General features: G+C 43.1%; 1 protein-coding gene across 5 annotated transcripts in view; it reads right to left on the bottom strand.

Annotated features, from left to right (window-relative positions):
* The window catches only part of CACNA1E (calcium voltage-gated channel subunit alpha1 E), a 493,636-nt gene that overhangs the window by 214,938 nt on the left and 260,966 nt on the right, over positions 1 to 17,732 (bottom strand). For all 5 annotated transcript variants that reach the window (XM_032393033.1, XM_032393035.1, XM_032393036.1 and 2 more), the window contains 3 exons: positions 3,641 to 3,744; positions 2,686 to 2,838; positions 1,321 to 1,502 (listed from right to left, as the gene is read on the bottom strand). In XM_032393033.1, coding sequence (XP_032248924.1) covers positions 1,321 to 1,502; positions 2,686 to 2,838; positions 3,641 to 3,744 — 439 coding nt within the window. The remainder of the gene's footprint in view (positions 1 to 1,320; positions 1,503 to 2,685; positions 2,839 to 3,640; positions 3,745 to 17,732) is intronic.

The raw sequence follows: 17,732 nt of genomic DNA, 5'->3' as shown, positions 1-17,732 counted from the left end.
CTCAGGCCTGACTTGCTCACCCGTATGGAAATGGATCCAGGTTAGTAATGAACATTTACAAAACACCTACTTGTGTAGGCCTTACACAAATCCTGGCTCATCAGGCATTACAGTCTGGTTGAGTCTCTCCTGAGATACAGCATTTCCTTTCCCTCCAGTGTAGATTATATCCAGAGCTCCTTCTAAAGACTGCTTTGTGTAAGCTATCCCATGCCCCACCCATTAAGTTTTCTACAGATAGAACCAGGTTTAAAGGAAACAGAGGAGACCTCAGGGTAAAGGCAGCCTGTGAAAGTAAAAATAAGAGGCACAATCATTCCAAAGTATCTGCTTCAGGGTGGGCATCAAAGCACACACCTCCCCAACGCCTGTCATTTTAGAATTTGGATTCTGCCCATGCCTTCCACAGCTTCTTAAAATTGGACTCTGGGAGGCAGAAGATCCCTCAGTGGTCACCCTGTCTGACCTGTGTAGCCACGCCGGAATCCCCTAACATCCCTGACTGACAGTCAGACAGCCTTGTCTTGTGCACCAACTCAGAACCTTCCAAACGTGCCTGATCGTATGAACCACCAGTAGCACTTGTAAAAAGTATATAGCCCACAAACTATTCAAAGCTACACAAAATCAAAACCTGCACAGAAGGGGCCTGTGAACCCAAATTGTAACAAGCATCCCTAGTGAGTCCTACAATTAAGCATGTTTCTTATGTGCATGTAATGCAGTGGTTCTTGACAGTAGCTGCATCTGAGAATCAGCTAGGAAGCTTTAAAAAAAAATCAATGACAGGGCTTTACCCCTAGCTATTCCTATTTAATTTGTCTGGAGTAGAGCCCAGGAGGTGTAAATGTTTAAAGCTACTAGCTGATTCTAATCTGCAGCCAGGGTTGAGAACGACCGTAATATCTTCCCAACCCGATGGTAAGCTCTTTGAATCCAGCAACCAAGGAATCTATACCTCTTAGTACCCCTTACCCAACCCCACCATCGTGTTGTACGTGCCATAAAACACACTTTATCACTACTAAGTTGATCTCATTTAACTAGCTTTGCTCACCCATCCAATGGGATGCAATTTCCTAACTCTGCTAAGAAGCTGCGTGCTTCCACTCAGCAAGAGGCCAGACGATAGGAGGATATGAAGTGTTACGACTTCTCACAGTTGAGTCTGTGCACGCATACGCGCGCGCGCACACACACACACACACACACACACACACACAGCCCTCCCCTACCCCAGAATAACCAGCCCAAACAATGCCAGAAGCCTCATTCCAGGGTTCTTCCCTCTTGCTCCAGCCCCCTGCCAGCTCTACTCACATTGTACAGCACGGTGGTCCACCCTTCCATGGTGATGCATTGGAAGACAGTCAGCACAGCAAAAAGGATGTTATCAAACTGGGTGATCCCATCATTGGGGCCAATCCAGTCCCGGCACTCATAACCAGCTGGGCAGCCCTGCACACCACATGGGTGAGGGGGGTCAAATCCTTCCAGAATACCTGCAGACACATTTGGAGGGCAGGAGATAAACCACATGGTGTTTAGCATGATCTGGAAGGACTCCAGGAAGCCACAAACACTCAATTCTATTTCCCCCAGAAAACTGTGTCCTTCTTTCTCTCAAGCTCCCTCCCGCCTCTGGCCTCTCTCCACCTCACAGCTCACATACCACAAGCTCATCCCAGTGCTTCCCAACCTCCTCTGAACATGGAGCCTCTCCTCCACATGGCCCTCACTTTCTGCAGGCCACATTCTCTACCCTCGCCTGAGTCCCACAGGAAATGACAGACTGGATCACACAGAACAGTCTGAGGTGAAGGCAGAATCTTACTGAGTTTCTAACTTCAGACTGTAGTATAGACTCTGAGATTTTCCTGAGTTTCTTGGGGACAATTATAAACTACAGTCCCTTCACAGTAGGTCTCAACTCCTTGTTCTTCTGGCCTAAATTCCTGGTCTTGAATAAGACAATCAACCAATCAATAAGATAAAACTCCAAGGTGGAAGGTGTCCTTCGAAGATGCTTTAAAACAACATAAACCTTATACTAAATTGGACTTCTTCAACCTCTCCCTGACCCCCTTTCCTGCTAGGGTGTTCTACTCAACTTGAACAAATAAGATACAAAGAGATAAGAATCTGGGGTCTGTGAACACCACAAATCTCCCAAGCACCCTGGCAAGCCAAGCTCAGAGCTCCCTCAGCCCTTCTACACTGTCTGTGGGGCACATATCCATCTTGCTTTCTCAATAATCTATCAAAGCAGAGAAGGAGGAAGGTCACAAGATGGATCATGAGGGAAAATGTCTCCACAGATCTAGAGAGACCCAAATCTGACTCTGGACTCCTGGATCTCCTTGGCCTGTGGGCCAAAGAAGACAGTGCACAAAGAGTAGTTCTTCAGACAGGTGGTTTTTGACATGCATTCTGACAATCTTCTACCATGGGACGTGGGAGCTGGGACCTCCTGTTTGAAATCCTCTGACTGCAAACGTAAGAAGTCATTTGCTTTGCAATATCATTGTCCAATGGGGACCTTTATTCTAGGCTGCTTGTGCCTCAAAAAGCAAACTTTGGGACAGAATATTCTCTTCCAACCAGTCTCCCAATGACCTGAAATTACTCCAATGACCAGAGGGGAGAGGAAGGGAAGAAGTAGAAGGCAAGAAACAATGACCCTACCTGAATTGTTCATGAAACATGCACGGTGTAACTTCCCACTGTAGAACTCCAAGCCAATGATAGCAAACATCAGGATGGCAAAGAAGAGCAGAAGACCAATTTGCAGAAGAGGCACCATGGCCTTCATGATGGACTTCAGCACAATCTGCAGGCCTAGAAGGAAAGCAAGAGAATGACAAATGGAGCCTCCCTGGGCACCATTTGATACAGCAGGCTCCCTTTACCTTCTCCTAAGAGGAGAAGGACAAGTCTTTGAGGGAAAAGAACCATTGGTCCTGAGATGATGAAGAAAATTTGCAAAGGGACAACCAGAACAAGTCAAGCCAAAGACTGCCATCACTACTACCCCTAGAATCAATCTCATGCTCCTTCTCACTATTCTCTGATCATTCACATGGCTATTACTCCTTCCTTTTTTTGTTTCACCCATGTTGCCTTCTGCTTATCTTTTACAAACTTATGTGAACGTGCTTCTTTCCTAAAGGAAACTAAGCCTGGCCCTGCTAGGCTCTAAGTCCTATGAGAGCAAGGACAGAGTTTACCTCCCCCACTACTACATCAGAATCGTATTTTTGAAGAATTTTTAATGTCAGGAAAATCAAATGCTTCCGTGACAGGATCCAAAAGTATATACCAAGTATGATCAAATTATATTAAAACACACAGGAAAAAATGCATAAAAATATAGGATAATGAGTGTTTTTCCTTTTCATTTTATAACATTTTTTTTTTTACTTTGCAAAGATTCTACAAAGATCTTTCATTATCTTTAAAATCTGAAAAAAAAGTTGCTAGATTTTAAAGTAAAATGTTATGCCAGATTGCTGCATCCCCACTCTTTATTACCACTGGAGAAATTGTTTCTTGTTTATCCCAAATTCCTTTGGCCCCAGATCCTGCGGGGACACATCAGTAAAGCTACAGCAGAGGAGAAAGAAGAAAGGCAGGTGCTCACTAGGTATCCCTGACACGAGCTTCAGGGGTCTCAGGACACGCACAGCCCGGAGGGTCCTCAGGTCCACATGTGTGTTGAAGTGGGTTCCTGCTGTGGCCAGGATGCTGCAGATGGAGACACAGAAGGTCAAGGTTACCACACTCTGGCTTTCTCCTCCTGTTCCACGGGGGAAGCCGGGTTGAAGAAGGCTCAGCCTGGAAAGCACACAGAGCTGATGCCAGTTGCATGTGGGAGCACCTGCATCATCAGTGAATCATCGGTGGTTCTGATTGGAATTAAATTTAGCCATATCTGGGTTTCACTTTGCAAAGAAGGAAAACTTAACATCACACCAGAATCCTAGTTCCAAACCATGAGTAGAATACCAGCTCCCTAGCATCGGTCCCATTCCTGCCTCCAAACCTTGGTCCCTACTCTCCTCGCTATTTCTCACCAACCTCCTTTCCCTCTTTCCAACCTACCAAGGCCCCTGGATTTTGTATTTCAGAATTTTCTTAGATTCCCCTGTCTCCTAACTCCTTTAGGGAATTTCTCTGGATCAGGTGCAGTAAAGGAGTAACTCATTCTTCCCCACCTTGGCACTTAAGAGTTTTTACCAAACAAATCAATCACACTGATGCATATAAATTAGGGAATAACTTCACTGGTCCACATACAGCACTTTTATAATTGCTCCAAATCACTGTATAACTTGGATTTTGTTTCTTTGCTTCCATTTTTCCACTTCCACAGACACACAGACACACACACACATACACACACACACACAAACCCCCCAAAATCCGTAACAATCCTATTAGATTGTGTACACCAAGTACCTTGTCTTCAGGAGACAATTTATTTCATAGAATCCCATGACACTGCAGGTACTGCGGATAGTCAATGATACTTAAGGATTAATGAAAAACACAGCAGATGACCAAGAGCCAGCAGAGCTGGGTTTTAGTTGTGACTCAAGCACTTGAGAGAACTGAGTGATTTGAGGCAAGTTACACACTCCAGCAGCCTCACTACCCTCAGCTACAAAATGGGGGGAGTACCAGGACCTCGCTATAAAAATAAAATGACATGGTACTGAATATTAGGAGTATTCTAGAAGTTATAATGTGCAAACTAGATAATACATCCAACACAAATATTAATAGTACAGTTTTTGCAACTTTGTCTAATCTTAGTCTTCCTTCTGTGGAACAGTACTTGAACTCCCTCATAACCTCTCCATGAGAATTTCAGCTATCTGGAGCCACTGGTGAGTGAGTCATTCAGAAAACCAAGTTTTCTATATAGTCAAAGGGTGGTGGGAATAGTTTATGTCATTTAATTATTTTGGAGGAAACATTTCCTTCAATACTTGAAATCGAACTTGAATGAAAGGTCTGTGCTGTATACCTCTAGAAAGCAGATATAGGATCAATAGGTACAAATTGCACAGATCCAGGACATGAGAATCATGAGCAGGGCTGGCCAAGAACAAGGTGGACTGTTTCATGGGGTAGGTCCACTTTGCAACATTAAACATACTCAGCCACAGGCTGTAGAACTATCTATTAGGAAGTTAAAAGTGTTCCAACATGGGTTGAAGGTTATCTAAATAACCAGTAGAGATCTCTCCAACTTTAAGACTCTATAATTCTATGTTAACCCAACCTCAAAATAAGAACCAGAAAGAAACCCTACTCTCATAAAAGGTCTCAGGACCCAGGCAAGCTGGTTCTCAGGTCTCCCTCTATCTCTCCTGATCCAAACTTCCACACTGTCTCTGAAAATGGGGGATGTCGACAAGCAGGGTCTCTGATGCTACTTTTGACTCTATCTGCCAAAACCAAAGAGAGAAATTAGGGAGGGGAACGATATCATTTCTAATAAGTAGGGAAAACCTGAAGAGAAAAGAGAGCAAGGAGAAACATGGAAAATAGGACTGAAAAATAAAACAGACAAAGAAACAAAGGAAAGTAGAGAAAGAGAAAGCTCAAGGATAGTGTAGTGATAGAGAACTAGAACCCCAGGAAAATGGGGTCACTGTTCTGCTGAATCTGCTAACAGGGAAAGAAGCACTGTATTCTCAGTCTTCTGAGGCACAGTGCCCATGGGAGATGCCTTTCCCTCCAGTTCGTGCTGTCTTACACACACACACGCTGGGGAGACTCTGCCCTGTTCAGAAATCAGAGTTCTGTTTCCTAGGATACCCAGATACACATGAGATGCTCTTTCAAGTCCTAAGAAAGAGCTATTGAAAAGGAAAATCCTTCCCAACCCTGAGTTGAAGGAGGGATATTTCAGAACATGGAGGTAGGGTCTAAAAGACAAAATTGAAAGGCAAGAAGGCACAAGTGTACAGAGAAAGAAAAATGGTTGGGGGGAAAAAGAATGAGAGGACAGGGAAGCAAATGGTGAAAGGAAACACGGAGATGAAAACAGGAAAGAAATAAGAAATAAGAGCTGGTGGAGAAGCAAATGTGACAGAAATAAGAATTCTCATGTGGGAAAGAGAACAAAAGTGAAGCCAATTTGAAGGAGAGAAGCAAAAATATGGCACTTGTGGCCGGGGCCACAAGACACGTCCATGTTCTTTTCACCAACCTGTCCCCCAAGTTATCCAAGCTGCCTCAAACTTCAGCCAGGACCACACCACCTGGGGCCCCATGCTCCCCTAGCCCTCAGAACTTTCTTTTCCTTCATCCCATGCAGAATATCCCCTATATATCCCTAGTGTTCACATCATGTTTGAGGGCAGGAGGTCCCATCCACTTGCTAGAAGCAGGGACAGTGTATTCTTCGGGGGGGAAGGATAATTGAGGGAACGGGCCCTGCTGTGTGCCCCCATAAAATTCTGTGCCCACTGCCATCCCTGCCCTGCCCACATCTTAGAGGAATTCTGTTTTCTCTGGTTTCTCCTCTGTCTCTCCCACAAGCTCCGGAACACCTCAAGCAGAGACGCCGTCCTCCCCATCTCTACATCCCCCACACCTAGCCCAGGCTCTGGCAAGTAAAAGGTGCTCGGTAAATGCTTGGTGGATCGAACCGCACTGAGGAAAGTAGTCAATGTGTTGAAGCAGGAATCAAATGGACAGAAATATCACAGAAACCCTAGAATTTACCAATGGAAAGGGCAGGTGGCACCGCCGGATACTACTCAAACACACACCTGTTTGAGCACACAGGAGCGTACTAGAAATCTGTCCTCAAACATTTTAGAGTCTAATGAGCTTCTAATATCGTATAGGACTCCTGCTCTCAAGCAGATCCCATAGGACAGGATCTGCTCCGTCTTCAGCAGGAGAGTTAAGAGGGAGGAAGGGAAGGAAGAAGCCTCCAAATGTGAAGACTTGCCCTTTAGCAAAGCCTCAGTACTGAAGTCTGTAGAGCTCAGCAAAACTCTGGGCCTCACACAGAGCAGGCCTGATGCGGGAGGCTCAAGGCCAAGTGCACAGTAGGAAAAGGCCCAGGCCCTCACTCTAGCAAAAGCAGACAGACAGAGAAATGAAATAATTATAATTCACAATGAAGAATGTCTTAAGAGGGATGCTTACAAAGTGCTCCAAGAATGGGACACACTGCAGGATCACCTACAGGGCTTACTATCTGCTAGCATTTTCACCTAAGTTATTTCATTAAATCCTCAAATATATCTTGATATTACGACTGTTTCCATTTCATAGGAGAGGAAATCGGGACTTAGAAACAATTAAACTGCTAATACACGTCCAGAGCAGGTATTAAAGTCCTTCCTCTTCTGGTATCGAAGTCCAGCCTTTCCCCAGTCTGCCAGGACGCCGTGCAGTCTTTTCTAGCACGGCACAGCTCCACTGGTCCTCAGCCCAGTGTGCTGCTAAAAATACCAAGGTCACAGTGTTTAGTCTCCCAACAAGCCAGTGAGCTTGGTTCCCTTGATCCTCAAGCCACAAATCACTAAGTCCCACAGACTTGCCACTGACAGCTCTCCAGACCAGCAGGTTGGAGGCTCCTTACACCTGAGGTCACAGCTGATGTAATATCTACATGCGCGCACACACACACACACACACACACACACGGAGAGACACGCGTGCCACAGGATCAGAGTGAGGCCACTGTGCAAAATTCCAATTCTGAGTAATAAAAGCCTGAGTTCTGCATCATCCCGTGCCCCATTTGCATATACTCTTCAGAAACAGAGGCTGTGTTTTCCAGTTCTTTTGTCCCCAAGGTGGGGAGCTCTGTACACAGAGGGTGCTTAATTACTACTTTACCCCCAAAGCGGAGGACAGACATGAACTTCTGAGCACCACCAGCAGAAACGGAGGGTTTGGTGCACTGTATATGTTCAAAACCTGTTTCTTCACGGATGTCATGGCTCATCCCTACCTCTAATACTTCTGCCCTGAGCTGTCAGCAGGTAAGAAGAGCCTAGAGGCTGATATGATCCTGAGGGTGTGGTGGGACCGTCACTGCAGTGGCAGGAGATGGAAGGGATGCTCTGAGCCATCACAACCATGGTCTCTCCCCAAGTCAATCACCCAAAGGATTCTCCCACTCAAAGAATTCCTTTTGACCTTGGGGTTCTGTCTTAGCCTCTTCATCAACCCAAGTCTAACAGTCTCTTTTCACACTTCCATGGCTAAAAATTCCCTGAAGCATTATGCAAATATTACACCAAAATATTATCTGTTGCTTATCTGCAATTCAGATTTAACTGGGCATTTTGTATTTTTATTTGCTAAACCTGGCAACTCTATTCAAGGGATAACCAGGTAAATAGTTTCCCTTCTAGTTGTTGCCCTAGCCCTAAACAAACGTGTAAGTTCTCTTTTGAAGAAGAGACACAAACCAGGATCCCCTGCCCTTAGGCCCAGGAGTCCCTCCTGAGCTCCAAAAAGTATCTCTTTGCTTCTGCCCATATAAATCCCAAGGGAGAAGCTCATTAGCATTCAAAAGGCAAGTTATTCATTAGCATCTGTGCAAAAGGGCTGATTAACAGGAGCAAAGGGTGTTAGGTGTTTAACCAGCCCATATTACAGGAGACCAAGAGGAGACAGGGAGGGACCTAATTCAAGTTGGATTCCCTACACAGATTTGAGCCAGGATATCATTTCCATGGATAATCCAAAATGAGTTGTTGTGTCCACTTATAAGTGTTTCAAAGGTGGTTGGTTCCTTCTTCTCTTCTATTATTTTACCTCCAATGAGGCACCAAAGTCTAACATATCCTTCCTTCAACACATCTCTTGGATTCACCTCTTATTCTCCAGCTTCCTTCTTGCCTTGGAATGCCCACCCCCTTGCCTTCTCTCCCTGCCTAAATAATATGATCCAGACTTCAGAGCCAGATGGCATCCTACCTCCTCCGTGGAAAAGATCTACAGGCAAAAGAAACTTGAACTAAGATGATAAGGAAGTGGTAAAGCACATACTCTCCCGTCATACTGGCTGGTTTCAAATGTCAGTTCCCTCACTCACACTAGCTGTCTGGCCTTACGCAATTGCCTCCCCGAGCTATAGTGTTCTTATCTGTAAAATGGGGACAATACCTTCCTTAGAGGGTCATGTGAGGATTTTAAAAGATAAGATGCTTATAAACTTCTTCACATAGTGCTGACTTTGAAAAGATATCAAGAGCTCACAGAATTAAAGGGATATTGGAAGACCAGGCTGGAAAAACAGGAAAGTAGAAATCTTGGTGTGGTAGGCTGAATAACAGATTCAAAGAGATCCAGCTCCTAATCCTGGGAACCTGTGAATGTTACCTGATATGGCAAAATTGACTTTGCAGATGTGATTAAGGATTTTGAGATGGGGAGATTTTTCTGGATTATCTGCGTGGGCCCTGAATGCAATCACGAGTGCCTCCTAAGAGGGAGGCACAGGAAGATTTGGCTAGAAAGAAGGCAATGTGATGACTGAAGCAAGGTGCTATGCTGCTGGCTTTGAAGATGGAGGAAGGATGCAAGGAATACAGCTCTAGAAGCAAGGAAAGGCAAAGAAATGCCTTCCCTGTCCTAAAGCCTCAGGTGAGAGCACAGACCTGCTGATAACCAGTGCAGCCCAGGGAAACTAATTTTGGAGTTTTGACTCTAGAACTGTAAGAGAAGGAATTTTTTTTTTTTTTTTAAAGATTTTATTTTATTTATTTGACAGAGAGAGACAGCGAGAGAGGGAACACAAGCAGGGGGAGTGGGAGAGGGAGAAGCAGGCTTCCCGCTGAGCAGGGAGCCCGATGCGGGGTTCGATCCCAGGACCCTGGGATCATGACCTGAGCCGAAGGCAGACGCTTAGCGACTGAGCCACCCAGGCACCCCTGTAAGAGAAGGAATTTGCTTTAAGCCACCAAGTTTGCAGCAATTTGTTACAGCAGGAATAATACAGCTGGCAAAGGTCAGAGATTCCAGGAAATCTGATTCTTAGGCCACTGTGGCTATTGCTAGACGTATCATCGCCAACTGTGCTAATATCATAGCATTGATAGCTTAAAAGTCATGGTGGAAAAAGCATGTGGTGGAGCTTAAGTCACACGTTCCCTTACACTTCATCTGGCTGCACTGGGACGGTCCTCTAGCATTTCCCAAGTGGACAAGACCCCCACCAAGCACACACACAATAAAAGATTCTCCCAAAAGGGAGACTGGAGGCCACTGGGGAAGTTGGACATGGAATAGCTAAAAACACAACAATGTCTACTAAGCCTGACTCCTAGAATGTACTTAGGAAATAGGTGTCATGGAGGAAGATGAGAAAGAACATATCTGGGTTTTTGTTTGTTTTTTTAGTCTCTAAAATAAAAGGATCAGATAGACGGACTTCTCAGATCCCCCCTGGCTCTAAGACTCCAAGCCAAAACCTGTCCAGATGATGCTACACTTGTCCAGCTCATGCCATTTCCCCTTTCTCTGAATATCTTGAAAAGTGCACGACATTTAACATCTGACTGCATACAGTTCTTATGTCTTAGAACTAAAATCTGACTGTTAATGATAATTAGCTGGAGCCTTGTAACTCAGTTCAAAGCCAGCTCCTCAATGGCAGAAAGTGCCTTTCACATTTCTGTCTATGGTCCCTTCCCTAACAATATGCAACAGTAATGCCCAAGAAATACCCTTGACTCAGGGATAAAGGGGTGTTAATAGATCCCCACTGGGGCAGATCGGATGAACTTGTCCATAGAGCTGCAAATGAGCCCACTGGCACCTATATAATTAGATATCCCAAACTGAAGGAGATTTAACCACATGTGCAAATAATGATGATCTATCAAAAATCTACTAAATTACACCTAATGTTTGGCTCTCCATTTCTTTTAAATAAATTACTGAAAGTATAATTTGATTTGGGAATCAGTTTCTAAAGATTTTACTTCATTTTATCAAAAACAAAAAAATAGTTCCTGTGTATTAAATTGTTCAATGGAGACAACCTCCCCTCAAAATTCAATTTGACCAAAATATACCTGAGGGAAAAGGATGAGGCTGAGAGACGGAAAATAGGTGTTGGGGTACTGGCCCAGTACCCAGTCTCTGCAAGCTGCCCCCTTTTCCTCCCCAGACCCTATGTTAGGGCCCTTTGATACCATTCAGGCTTAGCTCAATCCCAGAATCCAGAACCCAGAACCCATCTACAGTGTGCTAATAATTACTGAAGTAGGCACTGGCATTACAATGGAGAATAGGATGAGATGGTGGCTGTCCTCATGAAACTTAATGAAAAAGACATTACACAGATCACAATTATAGTAAGCAGAAGGTCAGGAAAGGAAGACTTTCCTATGGATATGGCATATGAGCTCAAAGGTGAAGTATGAGTAGGCTAGAGGAAACAACGTGGGAAGAGCATCCCAGATGCAGGAACAGACATGCATAGAAGGGACAGAGGCAGAAAGGAAATTGGTATACTTGAAGAATTCAAACAAGGGCTGGTGTTGTCTGGAACTCAGGGAAATCCAGGAAGTATGGAAAGCAGAGAGGCTGGAGAGTGTGGAAAATATCAAATAAAGAAAACTTCACAGACATGTTAGAGATTGGACCAAGCCTGGCAGTGCTCAAAATCTAGGCTTACACTTGGTAATGAAACATCAGGTTACCCACACTGCTACTGTGAGCTCCAAAGAAGTTCCCTGATTGAACCATTGGTCTCTTAGCTTCTCCCCAAGCCCAGCCCGAGCTGCTATAAATATGTGTCTACCTTGGTCACTGTACCTGAATTAGTCCTGACTTCTATTCCCCTAGGCCCCTCCTGGGACAGCTGCTCCCACCTGCCTCCTCCACAGTAATCTTTCCTGATAACAGAGATATCCTATAGTCATGCTGGGTCTCTCTCCAGCCCAGAGACTGAATCTAGATTATCCTAAGCAAATCATCCATTGTCCTATTCTGAATAGTGACTGGTTTAGGAATGAACAGCTCATAGAACTCAGGCCTTTGAGTTTAAGGGAAAATATGCTGTGTTGCTTCAATTCACCCATGTTCAAAACAAAAGTAAAAGCATATAAAGCAGTGATTTTCAAACCTTTTTTGAACATACCTGCAGTACAAAATATATTTCACATCACAAGCCAGGATGAATATATGTATGTATGTATGTATGTATGTATGTATGTGTATGCATGCATGTGTGTGTGTGTGTGTAAAATTACATAGTGCCTCATAAAATAATATTCTATGTGTGATAGATTTTCTCTTCAATTCTTCCTTGCTATCTTTTGTTTCGTGCTGGTCGCAACCAATTAAGTTGATGTCATGACTCTCTAATGGGGTTGACCTACAGTTTGAAAAACCCAGATGTAAAGACTAGCTAATACACACGCTCACTCTAAGGAGACTGTTCTAAAGAGGACAAGATAGACCAACATGAACTGCTGCTTTAATAGCACCATGTGGTTTCTTGGTGTTTTCCCAGAATGGTGAAACAGTTTGCCCCGAAAAGTTTTACTGTGTTTTTCCAAGAACTGCAGACACAGCAGTCTAGGAGAGACCCTGTTCCCTCCTCTGTTACCAGAAATAGTAACAGCATCTTGCTGCCTTCCGGAATGGGTAGTCTTATAGAAAGACCACCACCTCCAAAACTGTCACGAGGCAGCTATTCCTGGGGTTTGGTTGGTTAGTTGGTTGGGCTGTTATTTATTTATTTAGGCTTGGGTCCAAGTTGATTTATGACCAAAATGGAGCATGAACTTTCTTCTAAGATTCGGCCTAGGAAGAAGTCATAATATTTCTTGGGAGAATGAGGACAGTAAGGTCAAACTGTCCCTTTCCAAAAGAGAAGGTCTGTGCCATTTCCAGAAAGGACAAGTGGTTCTGTATTTAACAAAGGTAAGGCTACCCTTTCTGGAATTTAAAATGGGGCTCCTAATTAAATTTCCCAAGACTCTCTGAGGCTATGAAGTGGTCCCCAAATATGCTTTTTGATGAACAGAAAAATCATGGCCTAAAAATCCTCTCTTTCCTTTCCCACTAAAAGAAAGTTCAACAATCAAACAATGTCATGCCAAGGAGAGGAGTTTGTATTAACATTTGAGACCAGGTAATTCTTTGTTGTAGGGAGCTATTCTGTGCGTTGTAGGATGTTTAACAGCATCCCCCACTTCTACCCACTAGGTGCCAGTAGCAACCCCTCTTCCAACCCCCCTCCCCTCCGGTTGTGACAACCAAAAATGTCTCTAGACATTGTGATGTGGCCTGGGGGGGGGGACACATCACGGGTTGGGGACCACTACTGACAGAGAATCTCTCAGATAGTGATTCCTTCGAACTGAGCAGTAGCCTGATTAAAGGCAATGCATGTGTTTCACAACTAGTCCTCATCCACTCTGGGAGAAGCACACACGGCCCCTCTCAGGCAGACATGAAGATGTTGCCAGGGTGACCCCCAGCTACAACTCATAATTTTGATGAAAATGCATTGATGCCAGCATTGATAAAAATGTCCTCTGCCTTCTTCTTTAAACATCTCCTAGTGGCTACATGAAGCTTAACCCCAGTGTGTCTACAAAGGAAGCTTTAATCCAAAAGTTTCCCCAAATCATGGAAGGTAAAGAACACAGTAACGTACAAAGGAGGGTTTTATTTACTTAACCTCAGTGTAATGGAGACAAAGGTCAGGTTCCTACCAATGGTCCGGGGTTTCTTCCTTGTTTTACAAGAAAGTCCCTGATGATTCACTCAGACACAGCAAGGAGAAATGCCAAGCAATGGGTAGAAACTCTATGAATGTCATTCAGGTCCAGGTGATGATAAACATGATGATGATGATGATGATGATGATGATGATGATGAAAAAAATGCCTTGTTGCTTCCCAGTTTACATAACCTTGTCCCATAAAGATACATTACTCTCCATTTCGTCAGTTTGAGAATTAAGGTTCAGAGAGAGAAACTGCCTAGCCCAAGATCACGGAGATAGTAAATGGTCAAACTGAGACCCAAACCCAGAAATTTAGATTCCAAATTTGGAGTGCTTTTGGTAGCTACAAAAGATAATGGCTAATAGCTAGAAATATATCCCAAAGGCACATACGTTCAACAAATGTCTTCTCTAGGACAACCACAGAGTTGCCTCTCGGCAGAGCCTTATGGTGTCCTGTGATTGCAGGATCATATGAATGTTACCAAAACTGTACTTCAGAGAGCTGGCAAAGACAGAGAATTGCTGGAGAGGGAAATCCCACATTATAAGAACTCACTAATATAAATACATGTTGTTTCAGTTGTTTTTCTAGTAGTGGTGAGGGATTTCTGTTGATCTACCACCCACACACTTTCTCTCACCAGGTCTCCCTGAGGTCCAGGGACAAGCACTTGTGAGATGGCTAGCCTGAGATAGAGCAGAAGCCAGCTGAGCAACAGAATGCAGCTAATTATCCACATGGGGCCAAGCCCCTAGTGCTGGCCTCATGAGAAGGCTTCACTAGTGACCTCCGTATCACATTACAGAGACCAGCGGTATAATCCCCCACTGCCCACACACAGTGGCCTCCTATTGTTTGTACTGCTACGATCTCCTCTTCCTCCAAGAACAACACTCTCCCCCTACTATTCTTTTCAAAAACCTCAATGCTCTTATATGCCATTGCTGGCCAGTTAATTTTCTCCCTGGGGATGTTTGGACAGAGGACCAGAGTTTGGCTGATCTCTCCTGAGATAGGCTTCAGGAGCTGTCATTGTTCTCAGAGAACAAAGCTGGCTGTAGTAAGAGAGAAGAATAAAGCTGACCCTGGAGGTAAGAGGAATGAAAAAAGGAAAGAATTCCTCTGGAGCTAGCACCCTGATCCTGCAGTTCCTGAGGCCCAACTACTTCCTGACATTTCTGCAAATTGGTGGTTCCATGAGACATGTCTTCCTTGAAAAGCCCTCCTTGCTTAAATGACTCCAAGTTTGGTGTCTGTCTCTCACAATGACCCACTCAGCTATTCTGTCCAGAAAATATCATCTGGATAAGAAACCAAAGTGAAACTTGACATAGCTGGCCTGGCCAGACAAGAGCTAAGTAAGATACATGAAAAACAAGGAAAAACTCAGAACCATGCCCCTGGCATGGAGCCAATACACCAATTAGAGAATGTGAAAGCTTTTTTTTTCTTGATGTCACCTTAGCAAGTGGCTTAAATCTTAAGATACTGAAACACTGCTTCCTCTTCAGCTTTGGAAAGACTAAAAAATTATACATATTCAAGACCCTGGGGAGAGCCAGAGTCCTCTTTGTCAAGACGTCAAATGTGGATGAGTGCAGGTTAATACTAGATGGTGGGTTGACTGAAGGGATACTCAAAGTAGGAGGAAAAGAAAAACCTAAGTAATAAAACTCTACCGTCTCATAGTGTATTGGGGTAGGAGATTTTTTTTCTTTCTTTTTTTTTGGATGTCTGAGGAATACCTAGCTAAAAGAATCTGAGTTTATAAAACCTTTCAAATCAACGACTCTTTCAGAAAAATCATGGATCCATAAATTTTAGAGAAAACATATTTGTCCATTCTTCCACTTTCCTAGTTCAGCCTACAATGCCTAAGAGATTGATTTGCATGACAGGCATATGCCATCTGTCTTCTAGGATGACAACTATTAAAAAAAAATACCCAGATAATTTCCCATACTTGCAGAGCAGACAAACCTACAATTACAGTGCATGATGAAGAGGCAGCCATAAAGCTGTTATAAAATATCAACTGTCTGTAGAGCCCCCAAACGAACTAGAGCTATTTGTCAGAGAAAACAAAGTGCTTTATATTTTTTAGAGTCATTAAACCAAAATTCCTTCTAGTACTTCTGAGTCATATCACATCCCATACCGCCTATTTGGAATACAATAAAATACAAGCAATTTTAATAATTAAAAAGAATTGCGCCTATATACAGGAACTCTTTAATTGTTACCCAAATCTATTTGATAGAAATATGTAAGCACAAAGTAAGTGGTTTTAATTGTACTTTCACTGTGAATAAATAAAATGTTGAATTGTTGGAAGAATCAAGAGGTTACTCCTCTCCCAGCTGAAGAGCTAAGAGGCATGGCCATTTTCTCAGAAAGGAATTTAAAAGAGCACCTTTTTTCTATTTATAAGGAACAATGGAGTGTGTTTATTAATAATGGAGTCTAGACCAAGGGACTGCTGCCCCATGTAGAAGTGCTGGCCCCCAGGGTCCAAGTTTAACTCAATGGCAATGATCTTTCTTTTCAGCTCTGAAGTTATTTTTACCTTGCCAGCTATGCAAATTAGCTCATGGCCTCGGAGCATGAAAGAAACCAGGCTGAGACCAGGTTAATATTTTATGAAAAAATGAAAATCCTCTAAACCACTGATCCTGGCAATGATCTTCACATACTCTATTAACTACCCTGGATAGATATTGCCATGGCAAATTTCTGTGCCAATCTAGCATCAAAAAAGACAAGCTATAAACAATTCACGAAAGAAGAAACATAGACTATTTAGGGATTATATGAAAAAGTTCCATAGCATTATAGTCAAAGAAATTCAAATTAAAACAACACAACAGCCTGTTCCGCTGTTAAGTTGCCACCACTAGAAAGAAAGCATATTGATACTTTGCAAAGCTATTGGACATTTTGTATATCAGGTCATTGAAGATGTTCACTCTCTTTGATCCAGTAGGTTTAGGAAATTATTGTGAATCCATATTCCAAAATTAGGGCAAATACAATGTTGTTCAATGAAGGATTTTTATGATAGCAAAAAATTTTTAAATTACCCACAACTGAATAATAAGAAAACAAACAACCCAATTAAAAACATGAGCAAAAGAAGTAAACAGACACTTCACCAAAGAGAGATGTGGATGACAAATAAGAACCATTATTAATTACTAAGGAAATGCAAATTAAAATCACAATAGTTACCACTACCTACGTACCTACCAGAAAGCTAAAACAGAAATGAAACTAAACAATAAAAAGCCTGATAAGATCATATGCTGGTAAGAATGTGGAGCAACTGGAACGCTCATGTATTGCTAGTGGGAATACAAAACAGTACAACCATTTTGGAGAACAGTTTTGCAGCAGCTGCTTAGAGCTATACATACACTTGCTATATGACCGAACCATGGTTATTTATCACAGATAGATTCATAATTGCCCCAAACTGGGAACAATCCGAGATATGTCCCTCAAATGGTGAATAAACAATCTGTGATACACCCATCCAACTGCTAGGCAGCAACAAAAAGAAATGAACTATTGATCCATGCAACAGCATAGGTGGCTCTCAAAGGTATTATGTTATATGCAAGAAGCCAGAATCAAAAGGCTACATCCTATCTGATTCCATGTATATGATATTCTGCAAAGACAAAATGGTAAGGACAAAACAGATCAGCACCCTACGAAAGCCAGGGGATTGGGAGAGGAAACTGGCTAGGAAAGGGCCTGAGGGAACTTTGAGAGTGAAAGAAATATTCTTGTCTTGATTATGGAGGTGGTTATCTATCTGTATACATTTGTCAGGGTCCTTAGTGGGTTTTTTTTTTCTCATTGTGGTAAAACATACATAAAATTTACCACCAGAGCCATTTTTAGGTGTCCAGTTCAGTGGTATTAAGTACATTCCCATTGTTGTGCAACCACCACCACCATCCATCCCTGTAACTCTTTTCATCTTGTAAAAGTGAA

This window comes from Phoca vitulina, unplaced genomic scaffold (genome assembly GCF_004348235.1).
Source record: "Phoca vitulina isolate PV1807 unplaced genomic scaffold, GSC_HSeal_1.0 scaffold71, whole genome shotgun sequence".
In the NCBI taxonomy this organism is placed as follows: Eukaryota; Metazoa; Chordata; class Mammalia; order Carnivora; family Phocidae; genus Phoca; species Phoca vitulina.
The sequence above is the reverse complement of the archived record's forward strand: the minus strand, read 5'-3'. Positions and strand labels throughout refer to the sequence as shown.